Source organism: Aspergillus brunneoviolaceus (assembly GCF_003184695.1).
Source record: "Aspergillus brunneoviolaceus CBS 621.78 unplaced genomic scaffold BO95scaffold_3, whole genome shotgun sequence".
NCBI lineage: Eukaryota > Fungi > Ascomycota > Eurotiomycetes > Eurotiales > Aspergillaceae > Aspergillus > Aspergillus brunneoviolaceus.
The window spans coordinates 650,862-669,848 of NW_020290733.1; the positions used below are offsets into that span (position 1 = coordinate 650,862).

Here is an 18,987-nt window from a genome sequence, read left to right on the forward strand (position 1 = left end):
CGGTACAATGGAAACAACATAGTCCACAACCTTACATGACTCGAACTAGCCCGAACAACAGTAATCCAGGTTCACTGTGCTGTAGCTTTAGCCGAGGCAGCACAGATACTTCCGAGGGTTTCGAGCGCAAGGCCTACTTCTCGAGACGTACATTTACCAGATGGCCTGTCAGGCATGATCCAGATGGATAATTCCGAGAATTCTACCAGGATCGCAGACTGCAGTCGGCAAGGTAACCAAGATAGGCAAAATCGGGTGACGCCGTCCATCAGCCTAGTATAATCCTTGCATGTATGGAGTTTGACTGGAATGAGAGACTTTTCCTTTGGCCTACAGTTGCAACTATTTGATCCACGTTTTGTTCTGCATGGTGGCCTGTGCGGTTGCATTGCATATGAGACAGCTATGCCTGCGTCTCGGGACATAATGGCATGTGGTGACTTTTCGTTTGAACTGTAATGAAATGGTATTACTTGTTTTGTCATATCCTGTCTGATAATCTGAATACATGGTTTGGTTGTAATGACCTCTTATCAATTTAGTTCAGTCACTCATGAGCAACGTCTGCAGGCATGGCATACATGACATGAGGGCTGGATACGTGGGATATTTCTCGGGACATCTCTCTGGATAGTAAGTCTTTTGGGTAATGGGCAGTAATTTAATACTTGCCCCAGCTTCTGTTTGTGCTATAAGCAGGGGTGCCCCTAGTATTGGGGCGAAGTATGAAGCAGCCTGTACGATACAGGTGACGTACTGTACTGCCAATCTGACAGATTACAGTCATAATGTAACCTTGGTTCTGCTGTACCGAGCGTTATCTGATCCGGTAAATTACATACCAGGGGTTTGATACGGCAGTGTCGAGGAGGGGTAAACCTTGGAAGCCATGGCCCAGCCGGGAGGGGGTACTTGATCTATTTTTCTTTCCATCTTTTCTCTTCCCCCTCATCAATCACCCAGTCTCCTGCTATCTCCGACATCATTCCGATACTTCTTCTAGGCACTTCGGGCAAGAACGTCAAAGGTGGAGTCGGGTCAGGTTCTGGGTCTTCCCGGGTTGCCTCTCTTCCTGCAAACCGCACATCTGCAGAATTCAGTCCGACGACCGATGTGGGGATGCGACTGGGTTTAATATCATCTCGGTCCAATGGTGGACTGGCCACTCCAGTCCGCAGCCAAGAATCGCTCGAGTCCAAAGATCCATTCGTCGGCGACGAGGCGTTCACGACGCCCCATTGGAGTGATAATGCAAAGTGGATTCCGCGACCGGTTTGAGACAATGATGAAATTGAAGCCCCTCTCTTCTCCCCCGGGCTTGACCGGATAGATTTTTTCTAATCTGATAAGATCCCAGGACCCCCGGCGGCTGGCTCCTTTGTTTGTGTCTTGCCCTGTCCGTTAGTTTCCTCATCCATCACTTTCCGTCACAATGGCTACCGTACGGCGCCTCCAGCAGACTTTGTCTCACTTCCAGTCCCCTCGGACGACTCAGCAACTCTCAATCGTGCAGGGTCCCACAGAGCCGGCTTTGCTCGATATCACTTTGGGTGAGCTGCTGACGCTCCAGAGCCTTCACTATGGCGACTACGAATGCTTGGTCTTTCCCTGGACGGGAGCTCGCTGGACGTATACCAACCTGAACGATGAGGCGGACCGGCTGGCTCGGGGCCTGCTGGCGATGGGAATCCAGAAGGGCGACCGTATCGGTATCATGGCCGGCAATTGCGAGCAGTACATCGCAGTCTTCTTCGCCGCGGCGCGCGTCGGAGCCATCCTGGTGGTGTTGAACAATACGTACACTCCTTCCGAGCTCTACTATGCTCTTGATCATACAGGTTCGTTGCTATCCGCTTGCTTAATTGACAGCAGCAATGGCTGACTTAAGCCCTGTCTTCCTTCAGACGTTCGTGTGTTGTTTATGACCCCTCGTATTGGCCGTCACTCCCTGGAAGAGGTTTTGGAAAAGATGGGTCCCAAGCCCAAGCAAGCCGGCAACTCCGTCGCACTGGAGGAGATTGTCATTCTGCGGGGAGAGTACCAAAACTTCAGCACTTACAACGACGTGATACACCGCGGATCATCGCTCCCCAGCTCCGCCTTACCCAACCGCGAAATGGAATTGAGCCCCGCCGATGTCTGCAATCTCCAATTCACCAGTGGCTCGACGGGAAACCCCAAGGCTGCTATGCTCACACATCAGTAAGTATTCAAAGCTAGATGGGGGTGATGCAAGACATGCACACTCACCTACATCAATCTGCTGGCGAGCATCTTGACTGACCGAAGCTGCGTCTGATAGTAACCTCGTCAACAACTCGCGCTTCATCGGCGACCGTATGGACCTGACCTCCTTCGACGTCCTCTGCTGCCCCCCGCCTCTGTTCCACTGCTTCGGCCTGGTTCTGGGCATGCTGGCTGTTGTGACCCATGGATCCAAGATCGTCTTCCCCAGCGAAACCTTTGACCCTAAGGCTGTTCTCCACGCCATCTCCGACGAGAAGTGCACCGCGTTGCACGGAGTCCCCACGATGTTCGAGGCTATCCTGGCCCTCCCCAAGCCCCCCGAATTCGACACCCGCAATCTCCGCACTGGAATCATTGCTGGAGCACCAGTCCCTCGGCCCCTGATGAAGCGACTCTTTGAGGAGCTGAACATGACACAGTACACCAGCAGCTACGGTAAGCGCTGAAGCTCTGGGAGATATCCAATTAGACAGTTGATTGATGTGTCTCCTACTCTGAACAGGTCTCACCGAAGCGTCTCCCACATGTTTCAACGCGCTCACCACGGATACCATCGAGACCCGACTGAAGACAGTAGGCAAGGTCATGCCTCATGCCCGGGCCAAGATCATCGATGCCGAAGGCAACATCGTCCCTGTTGGTCAGCGCGGGGAGCTCTGCATCGCCGGGTACCAGTTGACCAAGGGCTACTGGAACAACCCGGATAAGACGGCGGAGACTCTCACCACGGATGCGGAGGGCACGACCTGGTTGAAGACGGGCGACGAGGCCATCTTCACACCGGAAGGTTACTGCACGATCACCGGTCGCTTCAAGGACATTATCATCCGCGGTACGTGACCGACCCCCTCTTCGTCACTGTTACTATATCAGACCATCAAACGACTAATGTTGCGGGAACAGGCGGAGAGAACATCTACCCCCTCGAGATCGAGGAAAGGCTCGCCGCCCACCCGGCCATCGAGCTCGCCTCCGTCATCGGCGTCCCCGACCAGAAGTACGGCGAGGTGGTGGGCGCCTTCATCGCGATCGCCGCCGGCCACGAGGTCCAGCGGCCGTCGGTCGACGAGCTGCGCAACTGGACCCGCGAGACGCTTGGGTGGCACAAGGCCCCGCAGCACGTGTTTGTGTTCGGCGAGGAGGGCATCGACCGCACCGTCCCCGTAACGGGGAGCGGCAAGGTGCGCAAGGTCGACTTGCGCAAGGTCGCTGCTCAGGTGTTGGAGCAGCGCGGGCAAGCTACAGCTGCAGCTACGGCTTGAGTCTGGGGTGGGATAGATTTGGATTTTTGTTTCTGGTTTAAAATATGATAATACCCTTTTCTTTTCTTTATAAAATGTCTTCAGTAGAATTGTCTTATGCCTAGTGAATTATTGTCAGTGTTCGGGAAACGCTATACAGCGAAGCTTGAAGAACATTGTAAAAGTGAAAGACTTGTTCGAAAACAACAGCGTCATCGAGCACCCAAGAGGAAGATTCCAACCTCGGAACCCAAACGGATCAGATGTGGTGTCACTCCATCTGATCTGATTAGATGATATGATCATCTAATCTGATTGGATAAAAGTCCGCGCCCCGTGGTCGACCCGGCAGACGGTGGGCATCCACTCCCACAACCATGGCCCTGCCTGCCCGCGCTGCCATGCGCCGCCAGAACACAGAAGAAAAATGCACAAAAAAGACCCGAGGAAAAAGGGATCCACTTCTCGGCAGCCTCGCACGGCAAGAGTTTTGTCACTTCTACCACTCGAGAACTCCCCTGGAGAGTAAAACCAATCATCCCCATCGCCCGTTTCTTCGCAGCTACATAGAATCTCATCCAGAGAGTTAGCCAATTCCCGCCGGGTAAAAGGCATTGGTGCAGTGACGGGCTACAGCGGTTAAGGATTAATCAATCCACTTGCGCGTTGGATGGAGTGGGGGGAGAATAGAGGGGAAAAGAGGGAAGGAAGGGTGGCTGGCACGATAGTGAGTCAATTTCGTAGGATTTCTTGTCCATGGGTGTGTGTGTGTGGGCGTGCTCTTGTGGGCAGTGAGTGGCTTCTTTTTTCTTTCTGGGTGGGTGGATATTTTGGGAGGCCGTTTGGGCTAGTTTTGTTACTGGTGGGGATTGCGCTGGGTCTGAGTATTGTATTGTATATACAACACTGGTGAGATTGTATGTATGTATCTGTATTGAGGTTCAAGGAAGGGTAATTGTGCACTGTAATGCACGTTCTGTATTGATGATACGTGCAGGATATAGTATGAGACTGCTTACAGTCTATAAATAAGCGGACTGGCTCTGCTTTGGATACTGTACAATGCAGTGCAATCCCTGGATGAGATTGAAAGATATCCACCTTTTGCATTGTAGACAGGCTTAGCTTGACTTGACTTAGTTTCATCAACAATAGGTCTAGTATTGTCGGCCAATTCAAAACTAGTAATACCCTAAGCTAGATTACCCTTTCAAGGAACACATAAGTTACTTCTAAGTTATCGTCCAGTCTACCGATCCATCTTCCATCTTTATTCCTCATTGAACACCAGAACCACACTGCATAATCTTATCCAGTCACAACTTACATAATACCACCTCCCAGCTCGACCACATCAAGAAGCAGTAGAATACGCCGCCCCTTGCATAGAACCCAACCCATACAACCACTCATCCGATGCGCACCCGACCCGAGAAACCCGGCCTCTCTCCTTCTTCCGCTCACATAGCCATACTAATTCTAACCATAGCCAAAACTCCACCCGATTTCAACAATCATCCGATATGGTGTAGTGGCTAACATCGCCGTCTCTCACACGGCAGCCGGGGGTTCGATTCCCCCTATCGGAGTTCGATTTTTTGGTGTGCTTCGCTTTTGCCCGCGACTCGCCTGGCGAGGATGGAGATCTTATTCTTATCTATCCTAATGGAAATTAGAGTTTTGAGGAGTGATGCAGCATTCCTCGGCAGGTGGTTCCGGCCACGGGCCGTGGTCGCGCCTTCCCTTTTCGTGTCGTGGTGCGTCGCCGGACCGGCACCACGTTTGTACAGTACCTTGTTTGCTTGGGCTTGGGGCTTGGGTCTGGGTTGAAGATCTTGAGGACTTGGGTTGAACTTCGTGATCTCTAGCCAATCAAGGGTGGTTTGGTTGATCCCACCCGCTGGATTATACGGGAATACTTAAATGGTACCGTACAGATCTTGCAGGTGCACGGTGGATGTTATCATCCATGCAACCCTGGTATACAATGACTTCTCAAAGCAACACTGTGTATGTGTAAAATCTACAAGGTCTATAATCACCACTACCAAAAAGCACATACAGCCTCCCGAGTCGGACTCCTCCCTAAACCCTAACCGTCTTCCCCGGCTCCAACTCAACAACCTCCGTCCTTCCCCCGGCAACAAACTCAACAGTGACCGACGCCATCGCCTCAACCTCCACCGGCCCATCCGTCCCCCAGCTCACCTTCACCTCCCCGGCAGGAGTCCACAACCACCCCTCCGCCCGCTCCACCAGCTCCCGCCGCGGCTCGATCCGGATCCTCGGAGCCCCCGCCAACCCCGGCGTCACGCCAAAGACCTGCGTGACCAGCTCGTTGACCGGACAGGCACTCCAGCCGTGACAGTCACTGCGCGCGTTGACGTCGTCCTCGGCCCAAGTCGTCAGATTCTCGGCCATCATGGCGCGCCACGGCTCGAGCAGGCGGTGGAACACCTCCGCGTAGACGCCGGCCTTCTCGGCGGCGCGGAAGACGTAGAACTTCATCGCGTAGGAGCACTGCGGGAGGAGGGGGGACTCCTCAACGCACCGGCGCATGAGGCTCGTCGCTGCGTCGCCCGTGACGGTCTCCGATAGGATGGCGAAGATCTGCGTGTGTTGGCTGTATTGCTCCACGCCGGGGCCGTCTGTGTATAGCCCGTCCCGACCCTTGCAGTGCTGGTTCACGGCGCGGCGGAGGGCATCGGCGCGGGCGCGGTATTCGGTGGCGGTGTCGTTGCGTCCTGCAAAAATGCAGAGGTCGGCGGCGTGGAGGAGGGTCATTGCGTAGAGGAGGCTGTTGATGGTTGCGGCGCGGGCGCTGTGGGAGTGGTAGGCGGGCGGCATGCACGACTGGAAGATCTGGCCGGGCACGAACCATTCCTTGACCCAGTCGACGAAGGGCCAGGTGTTTGGCTCGAACTGGCCCACCAGCCCCCGGCTGTCGAGGCGTTGGTCGAAGTGGTTCAGGATGCTGTCGACTGTACCCAAGTACCGGCGGACGAGGGTCTGGTCGCCGAAGTACCGCATGTGGTCGTGCACCATCAGGATGAAGTAGAGGGAAAACTGCGGGATCTGCTTGAGCGGGAGGCCCGTGGGGTACTGGGCGATGATGAGGCCGTCGGCGGTGCGGCTGGCGTGGAACTCCTCCATGGTCTTCCGGGCTAAGCGGTCGTCCGGCGAGAGCTGGTAGTTGAAGAGCATCTGGAGCCGCGAGTCGGATGCGAACTGGTTCTGCTCGTAGAATGGACAGTCCTCGAAGGTTTCGTGGCGGCAGTTCTTGAGCGTGTGCAGACTTATGTCCCAAATCTTGGTGAGTTCGTCGCCTGCTTGGATCTTCGTCTTGATGTCCAGTGGGTACGATGTCTCTCGCAGGGATATCCGGTCCAGCGTCAAAGGCTGGTCGGCGGTGGTGATCTCGATCTGCACGTAGCGGAAACAGCGGAACCAGAATGGCTCGAACGAGTGCGTCTCCTGGCCAGCCGTGACAGTGTAATAGTCCCTAGGCCCGTAGAGCCGACCGCTGACGTCCGCGCGGTTGGCTTTGGTTCGTGGCATGGGGAAAGGAGCGGTGTCCACCCCGAGATCCTTCTCGTAGCACTCCGCATACAGCATTGTGATATGTGCGCCTGACCCTCCACTGAACGACAGGTTGATGAAAGCAGTCATGAGGCTGTCCACGGTCAAGTCGACCGTTGCGCTCTCACCCGCCGGTATAACTACAGGTTGACCACTGGATACGAGCGCCTGCCAGTCCTCCGCTGGAACTGCACCAGAAGACTTGGCGACTCCATCGAAACCGCACGGTATCTCCGGCAGCGGAGGGATCGGCCGCGGGCTAAGCTGCCAATGGCTCACGATGGGCATCATTTTGACCGCGTTGGACTGCACGACAGCAGACTCCCATGCAGAGTCATCGTATCCAGCGTCCTGCCAACCACGCAGGGCCGGATCCTCCTCGACACGCTCATTGTTCGCCATGAACGGCGGTCCCAGCAGGAAATTCCACTCCGCGTGCGGAACGATCTGCACAGACCTTTGCTCCCGGCATCTCCACGACACATCGCTGGAGATCGGGACATCCTATAAGCTCCTCACATCAGCAAAGTGTGCTTGTGGCCGTGCAGGAAAAAGCAACAGAAGCAACGCAGGCAACGGAACCCCCGCACAGCAACCAACCCACCTCATCCGTCGAATACAGCATGAATCCCGGCAACGGCGAGCTGACGATCGAGGAAGAGCCGGCCACGATACTCGAGTAGCGTAGGACCCGGGCACTGATCACATTCGCGCCGGCGACGAGGTACGGGCGAATGTCCACCGTCTCATAGTACCACTTGCCGGGATGCGATTTGCAGGGGCCGAAGCTCACGCTGCGCCCGTTGACGAACAGGCGATAGCGACTGTCGGCGGAGACGTGCACGAGGCATTCTTGGTCACTGCGAGCGGTTCCAGACCATTGATATGTTTTGCGGAAAAGAAAGTATCGTCCGGGCCGGTTGTCCTCTTCCAGGTAGTGCGGGACCCAGATCCATGGAGCGGACAGGGCCCAATTCGTGCTGGTCATTCCTGCTGGTGGTAGTGGTGTTGCACCTCAGAGGTTCTATACATGATTGTGAGGGAGAGGTGGGAGTTGGACAAGGATGGAAAGTTGATTGGATTTAAGGAACAGCCGTGGGGAGCTCGGATAACCCGCTCGGTCAACCATTACCCCGGATGATCCCCCCGCACTCGGCTATTCCGGCTTTCTGACCAGCCCTCAATTGGCGGGGTATGTACTGGGTTAGGTACTACTAGGTATAGTTTTGTGTGCAGAAGACTCTACGTAATGAGAGGCTGAGATCTATGTTCATGTTGCGCATTGTGCATTCTATGTCAAGCGTAATAATACATCTAAGCATCCGCTAAATCCAATCAATCTACCCCCCCTCCCCCCCCTCAGATGTGGTTTTATGTGGTTTTATACAAAAGTCTAACTCTTCGAGCTTCTAGACGGATCGCCAATCGTACCGGTTGTAGTCCTCCCGTACCGCCTCCCCTTCCGGAACCTCCGTCGGATCAGCTGGGGTGGACCTCTTGTTGTAGGTCTCCGGCGGCGCCCACAGCATGTTCCAAACCTTGGGACTACGCAAGGAGCTCTGCGACTGGAGCGGGCCGAAGCGGAAGGTGCCTTCCTGCTCTCCCGACGGCAGACGCATGTAGTAGCGCATGCTGTCTGGGATCTCCTCACGGAGATGGCTAACCATGATGAGGGCCTGCTCATCAGAGAGACCGCCGAAGCGAGACTCCGGGCCAAGCCCATTTTCAAGGAAGTCAATGCACTTGTCGCGTAGACCGATGGACATTCCGGAGAATGGCTCATCGAGAATGACGATATCAGGTCGATGAATCAGAGCGCGCAGGAAAAGAACAAGCCTCTGAATGTCGACAGGTAACTGCCCAAATGTGGCCGTGTCGGCCCATTCCATCTCAACGCCAGGGGGATGAAACTCCTTTCTGAAGTGGTGAGTTTTGTGTAACGGGAACATCTTGCCGGTGGTTGCCGTAATGACCCCTTTTCTGCGACCTGGAGTATTGCGTGGGAGCGCGAGGGCAGCGCCGAGTTCAGGCTTGAAATGCTCCAGGATGGCTTCCACGTCCAGATCGCGCTCAAAGTTCATCTTCGGCCGCGACAGAAAGGTCTCAGCAAAGCCGGATTCGATGGCTTCACGCAGGGTTAGCTGACGGGGAAAGAAAGCGTGGACTTCGGGCGAGGAGTGACCGATGCGCCGCTGAACCTCAAAGATGGAGATGCCCGGTTTGCCCTCTTCAGGGAGACGTGAGCGGCCGAAAAGACGGACGGGAAGCGCATAAGTCTGAGGATGGTCGGAGGTGATAAGCGAGAGCAGCGTCGTTTTGCCCGATCCGTTGGCGCCGAGGATGGCCCAGCGCTGGCCGCGACGCACCGTCCAGTGGAGACCCTCTTTCGACTCGCCGTCAACAGACTGCGACCATTTGCCCAGGACCGCCTTGTCTCCATACTGCACGCGAACCCCTTCCATTTCGATCAAGGGCTCGCCGCCCCGGGGCGGATGGAGCTTGGGTGGCGCGGAGCCTTCGGACAGAGAAGATGGCGCAAAGCCCCTCAAAAACTCCTGCATGTATTCTCGGGTCACGCTCAATGACGATTTCACTAAACCCCTATGGTAGCCTCCTTCGGTGTTTTTGTTCAGCTTCTTGTAGCTGTCCATGACATCCTTCTCATACGGTGGAAGGGCATGAATGAGATGCGTGCCGAAGCGGCGGGACTGAGCAAAGTATGACCATACAGTAGTCAATTGCTGTGCAAGTGTGCGACGCCCCGCGTATATCGCGGCGTGGCCGTCACCGAGTATGACAAGATGACTGATCCAGTCTGGCAACGGGTCTTGCGGGCGGAAGGCGAGAATCAACCGCGGTTCTGCTTTGCGGGCGAGGCGGCGGAGGAGTTCCGACATCCTTGTGGTGGATTCAGGATCAAGGCCCACTGGAGGCGATTTGTGAATCAGTGGGTGATTCGGCACCGGGGAACATGGGCCAGGAAGCAGACTTACTGAAAGGATCGTCAAGAAGTAGCACTTCCGGCTTGTGGAGCAGGGCTTTGGCGACCCGGGCTCGTCGCATTTGACCGTTGCTCAAGTTGGCCACCGGCATGTCCAGAAGCTCATCCAGCCGCAGATCGTCGATGACCCGGGCGAGCAGCTCCTCGTCATCAACGGTACCACCACGCTCCTCCGGGAGCGGGTTCAACGAGGTCTGGCCGCGGAGAAACTGGCGCACTGTCCAGTCCGTCTCCTCTCGCAGGCTCTCATACCGAGCACTCAGATAGGCGCCCCGCGTGCCCCCATTGGCTCCGGAGCCTTCCCCACTAAACCCAAGGTATCTGATCGCATTCTGTGGGAATCGCGCTCGGGGGTTGCGCCGGGCGATCTCATCGCTGAGAAGGTACGGGTAACTCCGCCCGTTAGGGGGGTCAGGTATGTATTTGCCGCCGAGGATCTCGAGGAACTGTGTCTTGTCAGAGCGCCCGACTATGGCCCAAGTCTGAGCTTCAAAATTGTCCTCCTCTAAAGGCTCGGTCGGCAGGGTAAAATCGACGCCTCGGAATATGGGGGCGTTTGTGCGTTGGGCTTTGTCTTGCGGCGTGGGAGCATTCTTGTAAAAGGTCGCGTTCTTGATAGAGATCAGCGGCGGAGAGAGAGAGGATGAGAAGCGGATCGATTGTGAGAGCGGTACTGACCGGAGAGGCCTTATTCTGCAGGCCCGCCGGAGCATGACGGTGCACGTATCAAAGAAACAATGCTGGAATTGAAGCAGAGTCAAGTCGATCTGAGCGCATGGTTGGATTTCGCCCTGATCGGCCGGTTTCGGTGGGGAGGAGAACTGCCGGTCCGCACGTGACGTCACGTGACGTCACGTTCATTGACTCGTGCCATTGCCTCAGGCCGCCACGCTTGGAATTGGCCCGTGCTGCCACTCAGGTATCACCAGATATTAATGTGTGAGATAGAAAATCATATCCGTACATTTTATGAAGGAAAAGATGTGATTCAATATTTACATGGAAGTTAAACCAAGTGAAGAGGAAGAAGAAGAAGATACAAAAAGACCAAAACCGAAGGCCAATGCGGGCTTAGCGCCGTTGTTCACCTCCCTGGACATTCTTCCAAGAACCCGCATAATGATGCGAGACCAGGTACGGGCCCTGGTCCTGGGGGTACCCGCCCTGCAGTGCTGCATATGCCGCCTGCGGCAAAACTAGCACGTCCCCGAGCAGTCTCGGCTCATGCAAGCTGGTGATATTGGACCGGTCCACCGTCTCGCCCAGCGTATGCGAGAGACTCCGGAGTAGCGCCACGGTGATGGCCTGCGGACCACTCGCGTCCACCACGTCGGGAATCATTTCCATCGTCACCCCGGAGAGCGAGACATTGTGCGATTGTGCGATCCCCTCCATTTGGTGCATCACATACTCGATCGCCGCCTCGAAGTGATTCAGCCTGGGTTTGGCCATCATCGTCCAACTGGCAAACTGCCATCCGTCAAACTCTAGTCCGACTACCACGTTGACCTGCTCCTTCACCCAGATGTTGCCGTCATCCTTGACAAATACGTCGGGAATCCATTCCGCGATAGGCGCCTCGCAAGTGACATCCAGGTCGCTCCAGATGCCCCCGTCGGCGTAGAGAATCAACAAGCGAAGGAGATCGGCGCGGATGATCGGAACCTGGATCTGTTGATAGAGATCTGCCACCTCGGGCCAGTCGTCCCGGAAGGTCTCTTCGACGTAGGCGAGAGCACCGTCGTCGGAAAGGATTTCGTGCCGGAGGGACGGGTTGAGCTCATGCCACGATTGGATATAGGTCTGGATGTCCGGAGAAACGCCTTTGGGACCTGACTTCTGCCACAGCTTCATAGGAAGGGCGGTTGAAGTTGGGGCGGGGATTAGAGTCGCTGCTGAGACCGGGAGTGTGGTCCAGGTGGGCTGAGTGGCGCTCGTTGGCTCAGGTGACGGAGTAGGAGTAGGTGATAAGAAGGCCTGTTGTTGCTGATCCTCTTCTTGTTGCCCTCGTTGCTGCTGTTGGGCCGGGGTTGTATTTACGGCAAATGTACTAGTGACCACAGGCTGGTGGAGGACGCGGTGGAAGAGATAGAAGTTGAGGAGAAGAAGTGTCGAAAGGGCCAACGTGACCGGGCGGCTGAGTGAGAGAATCATTCTGATCGATTATTTGTTGTCGTATAGGGCTTGAATTATATAGTGAATTGGTTCATTCCTTTTTGAGGCGTGCGGTCTGAAGCAGTAGTAGTAGCGAAAAGAAGTCTTGTCGGGTGATTGTGGCAGAGCGATAGTGGCGTCATAAAGATAGATGGTAAAGACTGACTGCACGGTTCATTGACCGATAGAGCAATAGACAAGAAAGCAAAGCTAACGAAAAGGTTCGACACAAGCAAAGAAATGGGCGATAGGAAGATTAGGGGATAAGGTGGGATGGGATGAGGTTCATCCCAATATAAAATGGGGGGGGGGGGGGAGAAGTGAAGTATTGAGTAAGTGACCACAAGAGAGCGAGGGCGACAACCTATAGTTATCTTTCATTCGGACATGACTGCATATGTAGTAAGATTAATGGACTCAGCCAGGGTTCGACTGGGTCGAAGGGTCGGGCTAATATCCTTTCTCCTTTTAATCTACTCGAGCAGATTGTGCTTAAATTCGCTTTAGCGTAAATTGGATTTGCCTCGCCCATTTCCTGATAGGGGCGGTTTGGGTGAAGGCGGGCGACAAGTGGAAAAGCAATTGCGGGCTAGTCGTTCCAAGTCGGCAAGATTTGCTCCCTGAGATGGGCCTGTCTTACTTGTTGTGGTGCTGAGTACCGTATAGGTAGTAGGGTGGTATTTCTTGTTTTCCACCAGAGTGGATCCTCATGGGTCTCAAGCAAATTGCTCGATCCGATGGGCAGATCCATTGGAACCTTTTCTTTCACTGGCCGGTGAGGAGTGAAGAGGGATTGAGAAGAGCCGATCGAGATTCCGAATCAGGGTCTGGCATGTTGGCAGCTTACAGGCTTAGGTAGTTACAAGTTACAAGTTACAGCGGAGGGACCCTGCTCGATCTCTGACATGCTAAGCATTTGATGGATGGAGCATGACGGGGTCTGAGTCGGACCAATTTGGCACGCCAGCCGGACAGGTTGGCCTGAGGCTAGACTAGTGGCGCTAGGAAGGAAGAAGAGGAAAAGGTCTCGGGAAAAAAGGGTCTGAGCCGGTTCCGGATGCTGTCGCATTTGCTGATTTGTGGGTGGGCATTTGGCTCTTTGAGTTCCGTGGATTTAGCGAATGTGACCTCGTATTTTTATTTTTATTTTATTTTTGTTTCTCCTAGGCTGATTGCTGCTGTCGTTGAGCGTGTGCTGCACTGCCGGGCAGTCAGTAAGTTACCTAGTCTAGTCTTGCTGACTTCTTCGTAGTGCCCACGTCTCGCGGTCTGGACAGTCCTCGGCCCTTGCAGAGCGGAGCGGCAATGGGCGGTTATTTTTAGTCACCCTTTAGTCACCGGAAACCCGAAGCTAAGTTATTGTACGTACAGTACACATAGAATTCGCATGTGCGGATGATAAATTGTGACTTATGTACTGAATTTGGTACACGATATGTGCACCTGTGGAACACAAAATAGGCCATCGTTGATAATTATCCTGGGGCCTCAGAAGAAGAACAAAGAGAAACGGATATTTGGGCATATAGCAGGCAAGGTGGGAGGCGCGATGGCTTCCATGCAAACAACGCAAACAGGTCACCATCAGAGAAAAAAAAAAAAAAAAAAAAAAAAAAAAAAAAAGAAAAAGCGCCCCGTACACACTGATAGAGATTGTCAATTATCCGCAATCGTTCACTGAGCTGAGCAGGTTTCAAAGAGCGAAAACAACGTTGCGCATAGGCCCTGAGATCCAGATGGAGGAGGGGTAAGACTCGGAGCCGCCCCATTGATTCGGCCCCCAGTCTGCCGAGGAAAGGGGCCGTTTGTGGGTGGAATGGATAAGAAAGTGCCAGGTACTGTGTCAAAGTCCGAGTAGATGCTAGAGTCCACACGCTCGGCAGTTTAATAATTGTGGCCGTGATAGGTTGATGCTCGGTGATGGTACATGCTCCCCGCATATTCCGAATCAGCATCGGCGTAGATCGTCTGCCGGCGATCCTCTTCGGGAAGGAGCTCCTTGACCTCCCATGTGTTGGGCTTGATTCCAACAGAGAACTCGAGGTCCTCTTTCGTGATATAGTCCCAGAACTGCATGCCGCCGTTAGTGATTCAGTCGGTCACAAAGAAATAGCCTGTGCCTACCTTGTACACCATCATGACCGCTAAGAGATTGCAAAGGGTTGCGAAGAAGAGTCCATCCATATAGTGCTGTACATTGTCGCAAATTGCATCGCTGAACGCATAGAGAAGGACCTGCCCGCAGATGAAAACCACAAGACCGAAAGCGATATGGCCCAACGGCCAGCGGTCCTCGAGGGTGTTGAGGACAAGCAGTAGCTGCATGACCAGGTAAATCACGATGAAGATGGCATTCACAAGGTACAGCACAACAAACATGCCGATGGTGTTAGTAGGACCGAGGCTGCCCCACGACTTGAAGGTCGCGAGGGAGACAAGGAAGGAGACGACAAACATGGCCGCCGAACTGAGTCGCACGAGCCAGACAGATAGAGTGGTGCCATCTTCATAGAGCTGGAACCCTACAAAGCCGTTGATGAGCAACGAGGTACAGAGTGCCGAGGCCAGGCCGTTTTGCACAGCAGTAAAGTAAGGAAACGAGCTACTTCCTGGGGGGGTCACGCCTGCATCCAGAATCAAAGAGCACATAGTCAAGAGCAGGTAGATGTAGAAGAAGGTCAAGATTTCCTTGCGGCCTGCATGCCATCATGGCACTTCGTTAGTGGATTTTACAATGCGACGGAGGGAATATACAACAGAGATGACAGGCTCATACCGACAGCAGTGAACTTCGACCGAATGTGCAAGATCATGATCACCGTCATACCAAGGGCGATAATATGGACAAAAGAAGCGGCGCCCTCAAAAATGATGGTATTGGCTAATTCGATGTTGCGCGCATAGCAGTTGGGAATGATGCCTGTTAAGCCGGATATCGAGGATGGAGGGCCCACCAAGGAGCACAGAGGCAATGGTGCCTTCTCACAAATTGAATCGAAGTCGCCGAACCCCATTTTGTCTTCGAAAAGTTCCTTGAACCAGAAGCGACGAGGAGGATAATGTCACCGGCGATCGCCTGGTCAGAAGAGGTTCGTTGTAAGGTAAATAAGATGGGCGGGCCCCCGACCCGGTCTCCACAACAACAGGTGTGACAAAGAGTTGGGCCTCGCACTGCTCCTATTACCGGGCAGCGCCTGGAAGATGCCACACAGCTGAGGGAAGAAGGAGAAGAAGGCAGTGAGAGGGAGATCCTAAAACGAATGTGAAGTGAATCGTGAAGACCCTGTCAGGGGTGTCGGGGAAGAACAGATGAACGCACACACGAGGGGTTCAGGGAGTGGGAAGATGAGCCGGGGACCCTCCAGGCTCTTCTTCTTTCCCCGTCTGGATTGCAATAGCGCAGCGCATCACGGGGTGAAAAAAAGGTGTGCTGCTATTTTAGGAATAGTGTGGAGTGTGGTGGCTGACACACCCAGCACGTGATTGCGGAGATACCCGCTATCAACGCCTGAGGTATCCGGCATCTCATGCTCTCCCGGGCCTGCGGTGGTGTGGACTTCCTTTTGTGTACAGTACCTTCATTTGTTTGTCTTGCCAACTACTGTACTCACAAAAGACTTGAAGGGCAATTCCCCTCCAGCTGCATTCACTTCCTGTCTGCTGACTGAGAGCTTTGTTTAGCTCAGAACAATGGATGACAAACGAAAGAATCAGGTCAAGCCTGATTATGTGCTTTGTTGTTTCGGTGAAAGAACAACCACGACAATGTCATTGTGGCTATCAACCAGATCATTTATGCTCAGATAGTATGCTCTCTTTCTTGTCACAGCAAGTCCCGAGAGACGATGCCAGGTGGAAGGTTGTCTGCGGAGATCCGCTTCTATCTGACCTGCACAATTGAAGCTCAACCCGAGTCCCTGACGGCCTCCGGTATACTTCGGCAGCCATGGACAAAGGGCCGAATATTATAAGTAACAATTGTTCGCATCTTCCCCTCTCGTTGACCACCTCGATAGTCTGTCATGACCCAATATACCAAAACTTATCGGAACAATTGACTTCAAACGCACATTGCGACTTATTTATTCATTTCGAAGACCCCGGAGTCCGTGACTCGTGTGACATCAAACATAGACTGATCTGTTCCTCTCTCCACGAAAGCCCCAAGAATTGACTAACCAATATACAAAATCAGAAGAAGACCTCGATATGTCGAACTACAACTACAACAACAACAACCGCAACAACAACCGGAACAACAACCGGAACAACAACAACCGGAACAACAATAACTGGAATAACAACAATAACAACAATACTAACAATCGCAACAACAACGATAACTGGAAAAATAACAACTGGAACAACAACAATAATAACAACAATAATAATCGCAACAGCAACAACAACAACAACTGGAACAATAACAACAATAACAACAACCACAACAATAACAATACCAAAAACAACAACAACAACAACCGTCTCTCTGTGCACGAACTCCAGCAGGACAAGGAGGTCCTCAACCATCTCCGCGACAGCAATGAGTCGCCTGAAGTTAAGGCGGAGTGGTTCTACCAGACACTCAACCAGAACAAGTCGCAGCTGACCCAGGAGGAGCAGCATGCGGTTGATCTCGACACGGAGAACAACCAACTCAAGAACCAGCTGCTAGCGCTGACCAATGCCCTGACCGAAACAGAGAAGCAATGGCGCCACAAAGAGCAGGCGTTGCGCCAAGAGCTCCAGGAGAGCAAGAAAAAGAGCAAACGGCACGAGAAGAACTTTATCAAGTCGAAAAGGGAGAACGCCAATCTGAAAGTGAGGACCGCGAAGCAAGAAGAGCTGTTTAATCAGGCCCGGGAGAGGTGTCGACAGATGGGCCAAAATTCCAAGCATCGTGATAAGAGCTTGAAAGACTTGCAGAACCAGCTTGTGCGATACAGCAAGGAAGCAGGAGAGGCGAAAAAGGAACTGCATGAAAGTCTGCAGAGAAACAGCTATAGTGACGCAAGCGTCGAATCGCTGAACGACAAGTTGGAGGAGGAGAATTCGTGTCTGAATGAGAAGCTCCGCCGTGCAGTTCGAATGGCAAGTGCCCAGGACGACGCCCTGTACCTGGTTGCGAAGGGCAAGTCAAAGGAAGAGATACAGAACAACAACAAAAAGAATGGCAAGAATAACAGCAAAAGAAATAGCCAACAAGACGACGAGATGGTTGATGTCCTGGATGAAACGAGCCAAAGTCAAGCCCTGCAGGGATTCAGCCAGCGATTAGCGGCCTTTTCTAACTACGCAAAAAACTCCTTCGGGTTTGATACAGCCCACAATCATGACATGGCGGAGTCGTCGGCGGACCCGCATAATGACCCCCAGCCTGGGGAGAAATGGTGGCACGCGGGGGAGCCAGAGACTGAGGAGGAGAAGAAAAAGAGAAAGAAGCGGGAGATCCCCGCGAGCATGGTTGCCCAGCTCTGGAACCAACCCCGTGAGAACATGCTGGTGGATCAGGGGTCCAGCGTGTGGGTGGAAGAGCCCCGGGTGCCGCTCTACCTGCCGCCGACCCCGACTGAGCCTCGATTCGAGGCGAGATCGCGTAAGCGGGGGTTCGCGGACTTCAATCTGGATGGCGAAGCCATGGCTCCGGACCCTATCCTGGAGATGGGCGACCGCCTCAAGCGCATGCGCATGGGCGACTTGGAATTCGACTTCGAGTGGCCGTCCCAGGCGCCGGAGAGCGGATTCATGGCCATCACGAAGATGCTGGACGACATGAACATCTCGCGGACCTATCTCGATGAGATCACCCCGGAGACGGCGCTCGAGCAGTTCCTGGTGGTCATCCAGACCGCGATGACGACGGAGATACAGCGGACGCCGACGATCGAGGAGCTCCTCGAGAAAGTGGTCTGGTACCTGAAGGAGGCCTCGGCCGTCAACTTCGGCCAGCTCCAGAGCCGGCTGCAGGACCAGAAAGCGCACCCAGCACCACCCCCACCGCCCTTGGTCCCCGAGGCGCGGGTCATCTCCGTCAAGCAGCCAACCGAGCAGGCGTCTACAGCCCCGACCAAGGTCCTCCCGCGCGAGAAGACCAAGTTCGTCGGCCCCAGCTACCTCCCGCCCACGCACAAGCCCACCATGCTCCGCAGCAGCTTCCCCACCACCGCCAAGGAATGGACGAAGCTGTCCGCCAACCAAGACTACCGGGAGGAGGCCGAGGTCAAGAAACCCGCCGACCCGTCTGAGTACGAGTATGTCCTCCAGCCCCACGAGGTGCGGGACTTCCGGAAGTTCAGCGGCGCGATCGACTTCGACCCGCCGAAGAAGCGCATCTGGCTGCGGCGGCTCGGCTACGTCGGGGGGTTCTGCGCCTTGGCCTACATCGCTCTGTGCCGATACAAGACGGCGCAGAATCCGGTCTCGCCCTGGATGGACTCCAATGAGGTGCCCCTGCAGCTCTTGCAGGTGTTGCGTAAGACCCACTTCGACGAGCGCGAGATCGTGCAGATCATGCGGTATGGTGCGGCGAAATTCGCGGATCTCAATCCGGGGATGCTGGGCTGAAACTATACGGTAAGCTAATGGGTGGGATATAGGCAAAGTGGTCAGAGGTGGTCGGCTGGATCACGCCGACCCTGACTCTTGGGCATGGGGATCTAAGTATGCGTAGCTCGTGATCTAGATAGACCTATACCGGCAGTAGCGGTGAGTATGGCCATGATGTTATGAGATCAGGTAATACGTACAGAACCTATTAGACGACCG

General features: G+C 54.1%; 6 protein-coding genes and 1 non-coding gene across 7 annotated transcripts; 3 read left to right on the forward strand and 4 right to left on the reverse strand.

The window, feature by feature from the left end:
- Positions 1-1,432: 1,432 nt before the first annotated feature.
- sidI (putative long-chain-fatty-acid-CoA ligase) lies at positions 1,433-3,509 on the forward strand (the record flags this gene model as incomplete). Its single annotated transcript, XM_025582082.1, has 5 exons — positions 1,433-1,838; positions 1,905-2,202; positions 2,303-2,682; positions 2,750-3,079; positions 3,151-3,509. 5 exons carry the CDS (start codon positions 1,433-1,435, stop codon positions 3,507-3,509), a joined length of 1,773 nt encoding a protein of 590 aa, XP_025447467.1.
- Positions 3,510-5,005: 1,496 nt separating this feature from the next.
- Positions 5,006-5,077, forward strand: BO95DRAFT_t18. Its single transcript has one exon. It is a non-coding gene; the product is annotated as a tRNA-Glu (tRNA).
- A 496-nt stretch (positions 5,078-5,573) lies between these two features.
- BO95DRAFT_470156 (putative rhamnosidase B) lies at positions 5,574-8,058 on the reverse strand (the record flags this gene model as incomplete). The annotated part of the gene is made up of 2 exons (XM_025589495.1): positions 5,574-7,571; positions 7,672-8,058. 2 exons carry the CDS (start codon positions 8,053-8,055, stop codon positions 5,574-5,576), a joined length of 2,382 nt encoding a protein of 793 aa, XP_025447468.1.
- A 374-nt stretch (positions 8,059-8,432) lies between these two features.
- BO95DRAFT_470157 (putative ABC transporter) lies at positions 8,433-10,836 on the reverse strand. Its single transcript, XM_025589496.1, has 2 exons — positions 10,061-10,836; positions 8,433-9,993 (listed from the first exon to the last, which is right to left on the reverse strand). Exons 1-2 carry the CDS (start codon positions 10,779-10,781, stop codon positions 8,477-8,479), a joined length of 2,238 nt encoding a protein of 745 aa, XP_025447469.1. The 5' UTR covers positions 10,782-10,836; the 3' UTR covers positions 8,433-8,476.
- A 303-nt stretch (positions 10,837-11,139) lies between these two features.
- On the reverse strand, positions 11,140-11,922 carry BO95DRAFT_351406 (glycosyltransferase family 32 protein; the record flags this gene model as incomplete). Its single annotated transcript, XM_025582080.1, has 1 exon — positions 11,140-11,922. One exon carries the CDS (start codon positions 11,920-11,922, stop codon positions 11,140-11,142), a length of 783 nt encoding a protein of 260 aa, XP_025447470.1.
- Positions 11,923-13,812: 1,890 nt separating this feature from the next.
- BO95DRAFT_438208 (chitin synthase export chaperone) lies at positions 13,813-15,595 on the reverse strand. The gene is made up of 3 exons (XM_025585456.1): positions 14,999-15,595; positions 14,347-14,918; positions 13,813-14,292 (listed from the first exon to the last, which is right to left on the reverse strand). The coding sequence occupies exons 1-3, from the start codon at positions 15,234-15,236 to the stop codon at positions 14,107-14,109; spliced, it is 996 nt and encodes a 331-aa protein (XP_025447471.1). The 5' UTR covers positions 15,237-15,595; the 3' UTR covers positions 13,813-14,106.
- Positions 15,596-16,431: 836 nt separating this feature from the next.
- On the forward strand, positions 16,432-18,786 carry BO95DRAFT_427309 (uncharacterized protein; the record flags this gene model as incomplete). The annotated part of the gene is made up of 1 exon (XM_025584789.1): positions 16,432-18,786. One exon carries the CDS (start codon positions 16,432-16,434, stop codon positions 18,784-18,786), a length of 2,355 nt encoding a protein of 784 aa, XP_025447472.1.
- Between the last annotated feature and the right edge of the window lie 201 nt (positions 18,787-18,987).